At 36.8% G+C, this 13,913-nt stretch overlaps 1 protein-coding gene across 1 annotated transcript in view; it reads right to left on the reverse strand.

The window, feature by feature from the left end:
- Window positions 1–9,324, reverse strand: part of gfod1 (glucose-fructose oxidoreductase domain containing 1) — a 28,756-nt gene extending 19,432 nt beyond the window's left edge. The window contains exon 1 of the mRNA XM_073831024.1: window positions 8,603–9,324. Within this exon, the coding sequence (XP_073687125.1) occupies window positions 8,603–8,855 (253 nt within the window). The 5' untranslated portion in view covers window positions 8,856–9,324. The remainder of the gene's footprint in view (window positions 1–8,602) is intronic.
- Between the last annotated feature and the right edge of the window lie 4,589 nt (window positions 9,325–13,913).

Consider the following 13,913-nt stretch of genomic DNA (forward strand, 5'->3'; position numbering starts at 1 on the left):
AAAAGTGCAAAAAATAATAATAAAAATAAATAAATAAAATAAATAAAAATACAATTGTACATTTAAATTACATTTTTATTAAAATTATATTAATTCCATTGATTAGACATGCTTTTTGGTTTATTCACATTTAATTAATCAATTAAAAAATTATTTAAATGGAAATGTTTTAAATTTAATTGGAAAAATGGAATTAGTGGAAAAAATAAAGGTCAAAAATAAATTTTTGTTAAATTTCTATAAAACTTGATTTCAATTAATTAAACACTTGTTTGAAGTACTAAAATGTAATTTAACCATTAAAACCGAATGTTGTTAAATTCTATATGTTTCATTAGATAAAAGATATAATATATGTGACTCTGGACCACAAAACCAACCATAAGGATACTGCAATAAATAATAAATAAATAAGCTTTGCATTGATGTATGGTTTGTTAGGATAGGACAATATTTGGCCGAGATACAGCTATTTGAAAATCTGGAATCTAAGCTTTATGATTAGTCAAATTTAATTTATCCAATTTTTTGAAAAAGCAGCATTTGGGAAAATATGAAACATATGTCATAAGGCCCTACATGCAAACTCCTGTGACATCCATTGCCTTTTTAATCCAGCATCATTAGTCACTGTATGTCCTCAGCGACTCACTAAGGAACTGCTCTATTCTTAGACGCTCCCTCCAGTTCCCAAAGATGAGCGAGCGTCTGTTTGTGCCGCTGGATGAGAGCCAGACTGACATCCGATACGCCGCAGAACCGGCGATTCACCGGCTGATCCACACACACATTACTGCACGACTCAATCACATCACGCCAAAAACACACCAGTGTCACATACATCAACCTCTGGATAACAACACAACAGATTTGATTTCAGCAGCTTGAATTTGTGACTGTATTTTATGCATTATACTATAAACTACAGATTTCGAGTGACAGACAGATAGAGTGGCATGGTTTGTTGTTGTTGTTTGCTTCATGCACAATCTGTTCAGAAGTCGTCTAATGCCATGTTTTATTTTCACAGACCAAACCTTTGGGACTTTTGTAAAAAAAAAAAATTATTAAAAAAAATTGCTTTTCTGATGCTGCAGCCACTAAAAGAAGAGGCTATGATATACAGTATTACAACATATTAGTCTATCCTTCAGAGCCTCAGAAATGGCTTTGAAATAGAATTTTTTTTTGCAATTTATGATCAAAATTATATTTTAAAAGCAATTATAAAAAATAAAAAAAACTGAATAAACAAACAAACAAATAAATAAATTTGGCCCGAAATTCTGTGATTATTTAACTATATGACTATTAGGGCTGATTTAGGGGGAAAAAATCTAAGTGGAATTTTTCTGGTTAAAACTGGGATTCAAAATGTGTTTAAAAATAAAACAGTATAAAACTAGTGTTAAGTAACAAAGGTATATTTGTAGAAATAGGCAAAAATACATGGTATTTTTTTTGTATGCCAAAAATCATTAGCATATTAAGTAAAGATCATGTTCCATGAAGATATTTTGTGAATTCCATACCGTAAATATATCCAAACTTAATTTTTAATTAGTAATATGCATTGCTAGGAATTTCATTTGGAGAACTTTAAAGGTGTTTTTTTTTTTTTTTTTTTTTTTGCACCCTCAGTTTCCAGTTGTATCTCGCCCAAATATTGCCCTATCCTAACAAACCAATCTATACAGCTTTCAGATAAGGTATACATCTCAGTTTCAAAAAATTTACCCTCATGACTGGTTTTGTGGTCCATGGTCATTTAATTATCAATATAATAATCAAAATAATAACAATAACAGTCATAATTGTTGTTGTTTATATTGTTAAATAAAATATTAAGCAAAAAAACTATTATATAAAGGAATTATTATAGCAAAAATATTTCACTGTAAAATAAAATAAGGAGTAATTTAGAAAATAAGATTTTTTAATTGCTGAAATTACACTCTTAAAAATAAAGGTGCTTCATGATGCCATCGAAAGAACCTTTTTCGTCTAAATGGTTCCATAAAGAACCTTTAACATCTAAAGAACCCTTTCTGTTTCACAAAAGCTTCTTTGTGGCAAAAGAAGGTTCTTCACATTAAAAAAAGGTAAGAAAGAAATGGTTCTTTAAAGGACCTTCATCAGAATGGTTCTTTGTGGAACCAAAAATGGTTCTTCTATGGCATCACTTGAAGAACCTTCTAAAGCACCTTTATTTTAAGAGTGTAGATGCAGCAATTTTACAGCTGTAATGTCAGTGGTATTTGTAGTATGTATCTTTCAGTATAAGTGTGAGAATGAGGATAGATGCTGACTGCAGAGACTGATCATGAATTCAGAGCCGCTGTTTCTTTAACACACACAGTGAAGCTGAATCAATCCAGCGGGACAGACGCACTGGAAATGCTAATGTATTCCACAAGAGCCGCTAGAGCTCCACTTTCATCATCCGCCACTCGTGAAATGCTAAGAGCCAACAGAGGCCGTGAAATCAGGGAGAAGAGAAGAGGACCTGATAGAGGACTGCACTGGCACATTATTCAACATAGACCAAAATGGAGGACGAAATAGAGGTCTCGAGGTAAACCCAACACAAACTCATTATTTCTCATTTTCTTATTGTTTTCTTCAGATGAAATATGAAATGTGTGCAGTTCTGGAAAAATTCCAACATAAAAATATATAATAACATTTTTTCATTAATTACAAATCTGAATCTGAACTTAAAGTTTAAATGCATAAAAACATGAAAAATACAGTAGATGCATGAAAAATTGTCTCAAAGCCTTATTCAGCTTGCTGACCTTAAAAAAAATTATGAAGAGATCAGATGCAAAAGCCTCTATGTGCCATTTAGAATTTTTTTTTTTTTTAAATGACCTTTTTTTATTAGGCTCCTATCTGTGGGTTCAGTAAATTCATTTTAATTCATTTTAATTTAAAAAAAATTCAAATTCATTTCAGATGGCACTTAAAGCCTTTTGCATCTTCATACACACAATAATATACATATATAACATTTAATAATAACTAAATAAAACACGTTTAACGTTTCTGTTTAGGGAAAGTAGTAGTCAAAATAATAATAATAATAATAATTATTATTATTATTATTATTATTTTTATTATTATTATTATTATTATTATTATTATCATCATACTTATTATTAATATAAAATCACAAAATATTGAGCCGCATTTAACAGCCATACAAAGAAAAACAGCAAACCTAAAGCTTTTTTTTTTTTTACAATAAAAATAATAATAATAGCAATAATAATAATAATAATAATAATAATAATAATAATAATAGTATTTTACATTACAATGGCATTTCGATCTTTTTTCCCCTAAATCATGCAGCCTAAGATGACCTCCAGGAAAAATTCCTTTAGAAAATACAAGAAAGACCAAAACTTCCCCCTCAACGATCTGCTCAAATGCAGCCCAGCAGGACAGACAGGAACGCTGTAATGTGTATCACACTCATTTGCAATCAAGTTGCATCAGGCTGCTGTTGAGTGACTTCAAATGCGTTTCTGTCACTAAGTCCAATCTCAATCATCTGATCTTCAGAGCACAAACTCCCGCCCGCTCACATTCCAGCTCATTATCCTTATCAACACGCCACACAAAGTAAACAGGCAAAGTGTGAGGTGAAAACCGCTGTCCCACACCTTTAAAAGAGGAAGTGAGGTTTCAAACTAGTTTCTGAATGAGAAAACTGCTGGTTAGAGCAGCTGATGTTAATGTGTCTGATCATCATGAGATAAGAAATATGGTGATTTTTCCATTACAACAACCTGGAAAGTGCCTATGTTGCTTTAAAGAGACAGTTCACCCGAAAATGAACACTTACTGTTAATTTTCTTACCCTTAGGCCTTTTTTCTTCAGTTAATCATACTTTTCATTTTTGAGTGAACTACAGTATACCTTTAAAATGCTGTCTTGGTAGGCAACTGTGTGCACTTGGTTAATACAATGGCCCGAAATAGATCCTCTGTCCTTGCTTTAACATTATCGTAATAAGAAAAAGGGAGAAAAATCAATCTTTCGGTTTTAAACGGATTAGCTGAACACATGGACACGAGCACAGCTTAAATATTTGCTCTAAAGCATGTTTACTCAGAGCTGAACACTCTTTTACCTCGTTTATTGACACATTTCACAACTTGACCAGGGTAAGCTTTGACTGTTAACTAATCCAGCATAGCGTTCTACAACATAGAGCCAATAAAACAATAGAAAATGTGTCTATTTTGGTTTTACAGGAAGGCTTTTATAAGCAAAAGGTAAACACGTTGTACTATGAGGGCGTGGAAACTCGTGTGACGTGATTGATTTTACCACTGCAATTAATCTCTGGAGATAAACAGTGTCTAAATGTGACAAAGCCTTATGAGTGTCTTAAGATGATGAGAACGTGACAAACCTGACCTGACCAGACTGACAACACTGCTGCTGTTAGGAGGAAATAAATCGACTAAAATGTATTCATTTACTCACATTTTTAAGGCAACTTAAAGATTTGACTCTTGGAATTTTGTGCTTGAATCTTGGAGCAGAAAATAACCACCTAGCAACCACGGATAACACCCTAGCAACCACCTACAATATCCAAGCAAGCACCTACAACACCCTAGCAACTACCCACAATATCCCAAGAACTACTTCTTACTACTACTAACACCATAAAAACTAACTGCACACAATATAGTAGCTACAATGTCCTAGCAACCAATTACAACACTATAACAACCCATACAATATTCTAGTAACTACTTACAATGTCAACCACCCAGCAAGCACCTTTAACACTCTAACAACAACCTACACCTCCCTTGAAACTACCCACAACACTCTAGAAACCACCAACAACACCCTAGCAACCCTAACTGAACACAATATAGTAACTACAATGTCCTAGCAACCACCTACAACACCCCAACAACCACCCATAATGTTCCAGCAACCGCCTATAATGTCCTAGCAACCACATACAACACCCCAACAACCACCCATAATGCTCCAGCAACCGCCTACAATGTCCTAGCAACCACATACAACACCCCAACAACCACCCATAATGCTCCAGCAACCGCCTACAATGTCCTAGCAACCACATACAACACCCCAACAACCACCCATAATGTTCCAGCAACCGCCTACAATGTCCTAGCAACCACATACAACACCCCAACAACCACCCATAATGCTCCAGCAACCGCCTACAATGTCCTAGCAACCACATACAACACCCCAACAACCACCCATAATGCTCCAGCAACCGCCTACAATGTCCTAGCAACCACATACAACACCCCAACAACCACCCATAATGTTCCAGCAACCGCCTACAATGTCCTAGCAACCACATACAACACCCCAACAATCACCCATAATGCTCCAGCAACCGCCTACAATGTCCTAGCAACCACATACAACACCCCAACAACCACCCATAATGCTCCAGCAACCGCCTACAATGTCCTAGCAACCACATACAACACCCCAACAATCACCCATAATGCTCCAGCAACCGCCTAGAATGTCCTAGCAACCACATACAACACCCCAACAATCACCCATAATGCTCCAGCAACCGCCTACAATGTCCTAGCAACCACATACAACACCCCAACAACCACCCATAATGCTCCAGCAACCGCCTACAATGTCCTAGCAACCACATACAACACCCCAACAACCACCCATAATGTTCCAGCAACCGCCGAGAATGTCCTAGCAACCACATACAACACCCCAACAATCACCCATAATGCTCCAGCAACCGCCTACAATGTCCTAGCAACCACATACAACACCCCAACAACCACCCATAATGTTCCAGCAACCGCCTACAATGTCCTAGCAACCACATACAACACCCCAACAACCACCCATAATGCTCCAGCAACCGCCTACAATGTCCTAGCAACCACATACAACACCCCAACAACCACCCATAATGTTCCAGCAACCGCCTACAATGTCCTAGCAACCACATACAACACCCCAACAATCACCCATAATGCTCCAGCAACCGCCTACAATGTCCTAGCAACCACATACAACACCCCAACAACCACCCATAATGCTCCAGCAACCGCCTACAATGTCCTAGCAACCACATACAACACCCCAACAACCACCCATAATGCTCCAGCAACCGCCTACAATGTCCTAGCAACCACATACAACACCCCAACAACCACCCATAATGTTCCAGCAACCGCCTACAATGTCCTAGCAACCACATACAACACCCCAACAATCACCCATAATGCTCCAGCAACCGCCTACAATGTCCTAGCAACCACATACAACACCCCAACAACCACCCATAATGCTCCAGCAACCGCCTACAATGTCCTAGCAACCACATACAACACCCCAACAATCACCCATAATGCTCCAGCAACCGCCTAGAATGTCCTAGCAACCACATACAACACCCCAACAATCACCCATAATGCTCCAGCAACCGCCTACAATGTCCTAGCAACCACATACAACACCCCAACAATCACCCATAATGCTCCAGCAACCGCCTACAATGTCCTAGCAACCACATACAACACCCCAACAACCACCCATAATGCTCCAGCAACCGCCTACAATGTCCTAGCAACCACATACAACACCCCAACAACCACCCATAACGCTCCAGCAACCGCCGAGAATGTCCTAGCAACCACATACAACACCCCAACAACCACCCATAACGCTCCAGCAACCGCCGAGAATGTCCTAGCAACCACATACAACACCCCAACAACCACCCATAACGCTCCAGCAACCGCCGAGAATGTCCTAGCAACCACATACAACACCCCAACAACCACCCATAATGCTCCTGCAACCGCCTACAATGTCCTAGCAACCACATACAACACCCCAACAATCACCCATAATGTTCCAGCAACCGCCTAGGCGCCTACAATGTCCTAGCAACCACATACAACACCCCAACAACCACTAAAATGTTCTAGCAACCACATACAACTACTTATAATGTCAACATGCCAGCGACCACCTGTAACATTCTAACAGCAACCTACACCTCCCTAGTAACTACTCACAACACTCCAGAAACTACCAACAAAACCATAATCACAGCAACCACCTTATAACACCCTAGCAACTACCAACAACATCCTAGAAATTCAGTCTATTGCTGGTTCCCATCAGAGGTTATTTTGGGCTCATGCTCCTGATCCCCACAGATGAATAATTCTCACAAGTTATTTCTGACTGTTATTGGACACCTGCAAACATCAGGCTGCCGCCTTCTCTACTGACCAAACAACAGACTCCAGAATCAAAACATGAGTGAGCAACAGACAAAAACACACGCCTGAGAGCAGATAACAGTAACACATCAAAAACACATCTTCTGCAGATCTGAAATCAGTCGTTTCAACTTCTAGTGGATCTAGATTTGTCTGAGGGATGAACACATGAATCACTACTTACTAAATACTCAGTGGAAAAAATATTGCACAACTCTTTCAAAGCTCAGAAAATTTAATAGAGAAAAACTTACAGAAGTATCAACTCAGGTGTTTCTCCTAAATTTTCTTAGAAAAACAAAACATGTACATCAGTAAGAGTACTGAGCTTTAAAATAAATGTGGAGCAGCTTGTATCATTTGATGAGAAATGATTCAGTTTATATTGAGATTTAACAAAGTTAAGACACTGTTGAGATGTCTCCTGAAACACCATAAGAGACACATGTGACATTACTGTAGTCTTCTCAGGAGTCACTGCTGGAGAAACATCTGAGAAGCAAGAGATGCAAGTGATGTTCTGCATTTTGCTCTATATTTCATTTAACTGCTGTCTTCAAGAAACAACCAAGATGTTCTGAAGGTCCTAAATCAGTAGATTCAACTTCTAGATCTTATAAAGGATCTCTGATCCTCAGTATAAAAAGTCAGTGCTCAGAAATGCTCTTTCAAAGCACAAAAGACCTAATAGTGAAAAAACTCTACATTTCATTTTATTTTATTCAAGGTATCAGCTTCATCTGTAGATGTTTCTCCTAAAATTTCTTTGGAGAATAAAACACGCAAATGAGTCATCAAGAATGAAACTGAGATCTTTGACTTCAGACTTCTGAAATCTAAGTGCACTTGAGATATGGCACTTCTAGGAAAAAAACATCTGAGAAGAAACACAAGTGATGTTCTCCACTTGCTTTCTATTTCATGTTATTGCTGTCTTGAAGAAACAACTCCAAAAAGATTTTTTCACAGGCCCATGCAGAAGAGTCCATAAAATGATGGACAAACTTCCTTAAGGCCTCCATGCATTGAAAGTATCATCACCTGGATCATACTTGATAGTAAAGCGATGGTCCAGTTTCTGCATGTCAGACAGTTTCACCACTTTGGTTTTCTTAATGGAGCTTTATACTGAGCAGAAAGCAATTATGATGCAATGTCTGATGATGCAAGTCGATCTGTTTTAGTCCTATAAATAAAGCCACACCTAACCTGACAGAAACAAGATCTGACATGCGTTCTCCTTCATGAGAACCATCAGTGGAACATTGTGCAATGCATCCAAATGAAGTTTAGTAGTAGCCTATATACCACTCACCCAGTGTCTTAACGGCGATCTGTCTCGTGAGCGGCGGCGGCAGGTTGATGCACACCAGATCCACATCCGGATGCAGGAGCACGTCATCGATCCGGTTAGTGTAGAAAGGCACGTTCATGTCTTGCGCGAGCTCCTCCGCCTCCTCCTGCGTGCGACCCCACAGCGCCTTCACCGAGAAGCCCTCGTTCTTCAGCAGAGGGATGATGACCCGGGCCGTCAGACTGGTGCCGAACACACCCACACCGGGCAACATGACTGTCGAGCGCGGATGCTCACACACCGGAGGCGGGTGATCCGGCGGGTGCGGGTTCGAACCCAGGCAGGACTGTTGCGTGATCTATGAACATTGCGCCTTTGCGTTCCTCGCAGTTCTCAAATTCACCTCTGCAAATCAATAAATATTCATTCAAATATTAATGGTGAGATTCATCTTCCTCCTTTTCATAATCATCATCATCATCATCATCATCCACCTGCACACTGCGACCCGCGTCTGCGCATCTGTAAGCGATCCCGGTCCGAATAAACGCGATGATACAATATTACATTCACAAGTGCATTTGTATCCGCTTCGGAATCTGCGCGACGCGTCGCGTCTCCCTCTGTATCATCCAGAAAGACGCGAACGCATCACTGCCGCGGTGAACACCTGCGCGTCACGTTTCCGTAGCGATGCAAATTAAATCCGAAAGGTATTTCCAAAACGTTCCTCCGAGCGTTGTAGCGTCTCCGTACCTCTCGCTATCAATATTGCGATCATCTACTGCGGCCGGTGCAGAGTTCCGCCCTCCCCGTTAACTCCTTCACAACCGGAGCGAGAATCCACCAATCCTACTATGGCGAAGGCTTAAAGCGTGAATATTAATTATGCAGCATGACGTTTGACTAAGAGAACCGTCTGATTGGCTGACGCCAGGTGGGCGCTGGGTTAGCTGGTGAATCCGAAAGCGGCAGAGGTGGTGTTTATGAATATTAATTACGTGGCGTAAAGGACGCTGTGAAGGTTACCAAGCAACGTCATCGTATTTAAACGATTAATATTCATAAACCAAGCCTGAGCCGTAGTAGGATTTGAAAAGGCAGCGGAATTATGCACACAGCTCGTTTGATCACAGCGGGAGACAGTGACTGCAGTGAATGGAAACACAATAAACCAGCGAGAAGATGACACATGAATTATTATTAGCTTAAAAACATTTAATAAATGGTAGAGAAGGCAATAAATGGATTATATTAATTATTAGAGCGACAAAATGTCAAACAAAAGCTCTCTCTCTCTATATTATATACTTATATTTATAACCTAGATCCAAAGTAAAGCAAAAACAGAAAAATCTGAAATATTTTTAGCATTTAAAATAACTATTTTCTATTCGAATATTTTGTCAAATGTAATTTATTCCTGTGATCAAAGCTACATTTTTAGCATCATTACTCCAGTCACATGATTCTACAAAAAACATTGTAATATGTTGATTTGATGCTCAAAAAATAAATATAGGCTATATATATATATATATATATTTTTTTTATTTTTTTATTTTTTTAAAGTTGAAAACAGCTGAGTATAATTTTTTCAGGTTTCTTTGATGAATAGAAAGTTCAGAAATACAGCATTTATCTGAAATCGACATCTTTAGCTGTTTTCAGCACAATAATAATAAATGTTTTTGAGCTTCAAATCAGATTAATAGAATGATTTCTGAAGGATCATGTGACTGAAGTAATAATGCTAAAAATTCAGGAATAAATTACATTTTAAAACATTAAAATAAAAAGCAATTCTTTTAAATAGTAAAACATATTCAAAAATTGTACTATTTTTTGCTGTAGTTTGGATCAAATAAATGCAGGCTTGGACTATTTAAAAAACATAAAAAATCTTAATGTTCAAAAACTTTTGACTGGTAATGTATATAAAAATACCCATGAACTATCTTAGAATTGAATAATAATTGAATAGTAAACCATTGTCATATTAAGATAATACATTTTGAGTGTCAGTGCTTAAGAATAAAACATCACACACTAAATATTGCTCCATTGCAATCATTGTTTCCAAAGGCGCTTCAGTCCTCCCTATCAAACTGTGCATGAGTCAATATTCAGATGGAAACTACAGTAGCAGTGAGTCAATAACGGCCTTGTTTCTGCCGCTGGTGTTTTAGCATGTTCCAAAACTTGCTAATGGCAGAACTGAAGGTGGAAGCTGATGATGATTAATCACTGGACAGATAAGTTTGTGACACTGATTTAGAAACACATTACTCTTCGCTTTGACCTCTAACCTTTGTCATCTCAAACTCATCCTGAGATGCTGAAGTGTTCGTTTTTTCTGATTTGTTGTTACTCAAAACAGTAGCATTAATCAAAAGAATACAAATATTGTACAAAAATGAAGTGAAACAGTTTAAAATGTGCTCTTTTGAGCCTACTTCATGCAAGTATGTGCTAGTTTGTCTTTTTTTTTTTTTTTTTTTTTTTTTATTGAGCGCAATAAAACATAGATAGACAGCAACATGATGACATAGACTGAGACCAGTCACAGATATATACACAGATATATACACATATATACGCAAATGAGACACAGAGGGGGAGAAAACTAAGTAAAACAAGACAAAACAAAGCAAAGAAAAAAAAAAAAAAAAAGAGTACAAGAAGATGGGAGCAAAAATTAGGACAAAAACAAAAAAAACAAGCTGTAAATGTATGGATGTGGTAGTTTGAATGGGTACAGAGATAAGTTAAATCATTCGATTTCTGTGTTGTTTAGTGAAAAGATTTAACTATAGACATAACTGTACTAAATATTGAACAGGAAGCAATACGATATACAATAGTAGTGATATTATAATACAATGTTAAACAGCAATCGGGGCAGTAGATGTTAACTTCAGTATAATGGGACAGATCCAGGATACAATAACGGCAATGACAGATGATATCCTACTTTTTACGTGACTGAACAGATAACTAAGAGACATATAATAATATATAATAATATATAATATATATATATATAATAATATATAATAATATAATGAAATCAGTAGTGGACACAGAGGTGGAAGCAGTGGGAGCATCGATGATTGTAATAGTAATAGTACACTAGTATGAAATAGACTAATTGGTAGAGTTATTGATAATTATTGCAAATGATGTCTCCCATCCCCTTTGGTCCAGCAGCCGCCCCATCCCTGCCAGCGAGCGCATCCAACACACCCATCGGACACACCCATCGGCACAGACCCCAACAACGTCCCCGATCCACCCCGTCCCTCCACCTTGCTTCTCACCCTGCCAGTGACTAGACCCCACTCCTATGCCAGTGAATGGCAGTTTGTCTTTGACTGTTCTTAAGGATTTAATGAACCGCTCGTGTCTCTGATCTGACTTTGTGCTGCTGTGGATCATGTGATGATCATGTGAGTGTGAAACAGATCCTAAAACCCACAGCAATGTGGCAGAGGATGGAATATCATTTGGTATGAATGACTATGACTATTAAAAATAAGAAATAATACTAAATACTGAAGGGGATATATACACACACATTATATATATATATATATATATATATATATATATATATATATATATATATATATACATACATATATATATATATAAAAAAAAAAAAAATATATATATATATATATATATATATATAAATAAATTTATAGAAATATATATATATAAATAAATATATATATAAATAAATAAATTTATAGAAATATATATATATAAATAAATATATATATCACCTTTAAAGTTGTCCAAATGAAGTTCTTAGCAATGCATATTACTAATCAAAAATTAAGTTTTGATATATTTATGCTAGGAAATTTACAAAATATCGTCTTGGAACATCATATTTACTTAATATCCTAATGATCTTTGACATAATAGAAAAAAATGGTTATTGCTACAAATATACCCGCTCGACTTATGACTGATTTTGTGGTCCAGGGTACATACAGTATATATATATGCAGCTGGATTGTTTGTAAGTGCAGGGCCGGTTTTACATTGTTTATTCATGTATCCTGAAACCAAACGAACCAAAAAACAAATATTGATTTGGTTGATGGTTCTTGACCTCAGACCATCAAAAGTCAATAAATGCATTTTAATCGAAAATAACTGTTCAAAGAAAGAAAACACAATAAAACACGGCCAGTACCTGCAGCTGGACTGAACACACACATTGACTTTGATTTTCAGGCACCTTTTTAGCGCCACCTGGTGTTTATATATGTATTTTTTATGTTTTAATGCAGACTAGGCAATATGCGAACCTGGACCACAAAACCAGTCATAACGGTCCATTTTTCTCATCATCTGAAGCTTTTAATCGTATGGCTTGTTAGAAAAGGACAATATTTTGCTGAGATGCAACTATTTGAAACTTAGAATCTGAGGTTGCAAAAAACTAAATATTGAGAAAATATCAAAAGTTGTCCAAATGAAGTTCTTAGCAATGCATATTACTAAACAAAAATTAAGTTTTGATAGATTTACAGTAGGAAATTTACAAAATATCTTCATGGAACATGATCTTTACTTACTATAGATTTTTGGCATTAAAAAATCGATAATTTTGACCCAGGCAATGTATTTTTAGCTATTGCTATCCAATGCATTTTTTTTCTTTTAATGCAGTCTTAATTTAAGCTCATACTAGATTTACACTCTTAAAAATAGAGGCTTCAAGGGGGGTGTTTTTGTGGGGATGCCAAAAAACATATCTTTCAGTAACCGGTTCCTAAAAGAACCATTTTGAAGAACATTTTAAAAATCTAAAGAAACTTCTTCGCCTATAAAGAACTTTTTCTGCATTTAAAAAGTTCCATGGATGTTCAAGGTTCTTCATGGAACCATCAATGCCAATAAAGAACACACACTCTTAAAAATAAAGGTTCCAAAAGGGTGTGTTTGCAGTGATGCCATAGAAGAACCACTTTTAGTTTCCCAAAGAACCTTTCAATGAATAGTTCCTAAAAGCCATTTTAAAGAACATTTACAAAAATCTAAAGAACCTTTTTTTGCATTTGAAAGGTTCCATGGATGTTCAAGGTTCTTCATAGAACCATTGATGCCAATAAAGAACCTTTATTTTTAAGACTGTATAGTGCATAATAATTACATAAGAAGTTTAAAAAAAAGTTTAAGAGAGTTTTAGAAGAATGTCTAACCTACCAACCTACGCTGAAAATTCCCCGGTTGCATCATTCCTCGGGCTACTTCCTCTTCCTGTGCATCAAGAGATGAAATGAGTCAGAAAGCATTGAAATCAAGACTCATGAGC

The sequence above is a fragment of the Garra rufa genome, chromosome 24, assembly GCF_049309525.1.
Source record: "Garra rufa chromosome 24, GarRuf1.0, whole genome shotgun sequence".
NCBI classification, from domain to species: Eukaryota; Metazoa; Chordata; class Actinopteri; order Cypriniformes; family Cyprinidae; genus Garra; species Garra rufa.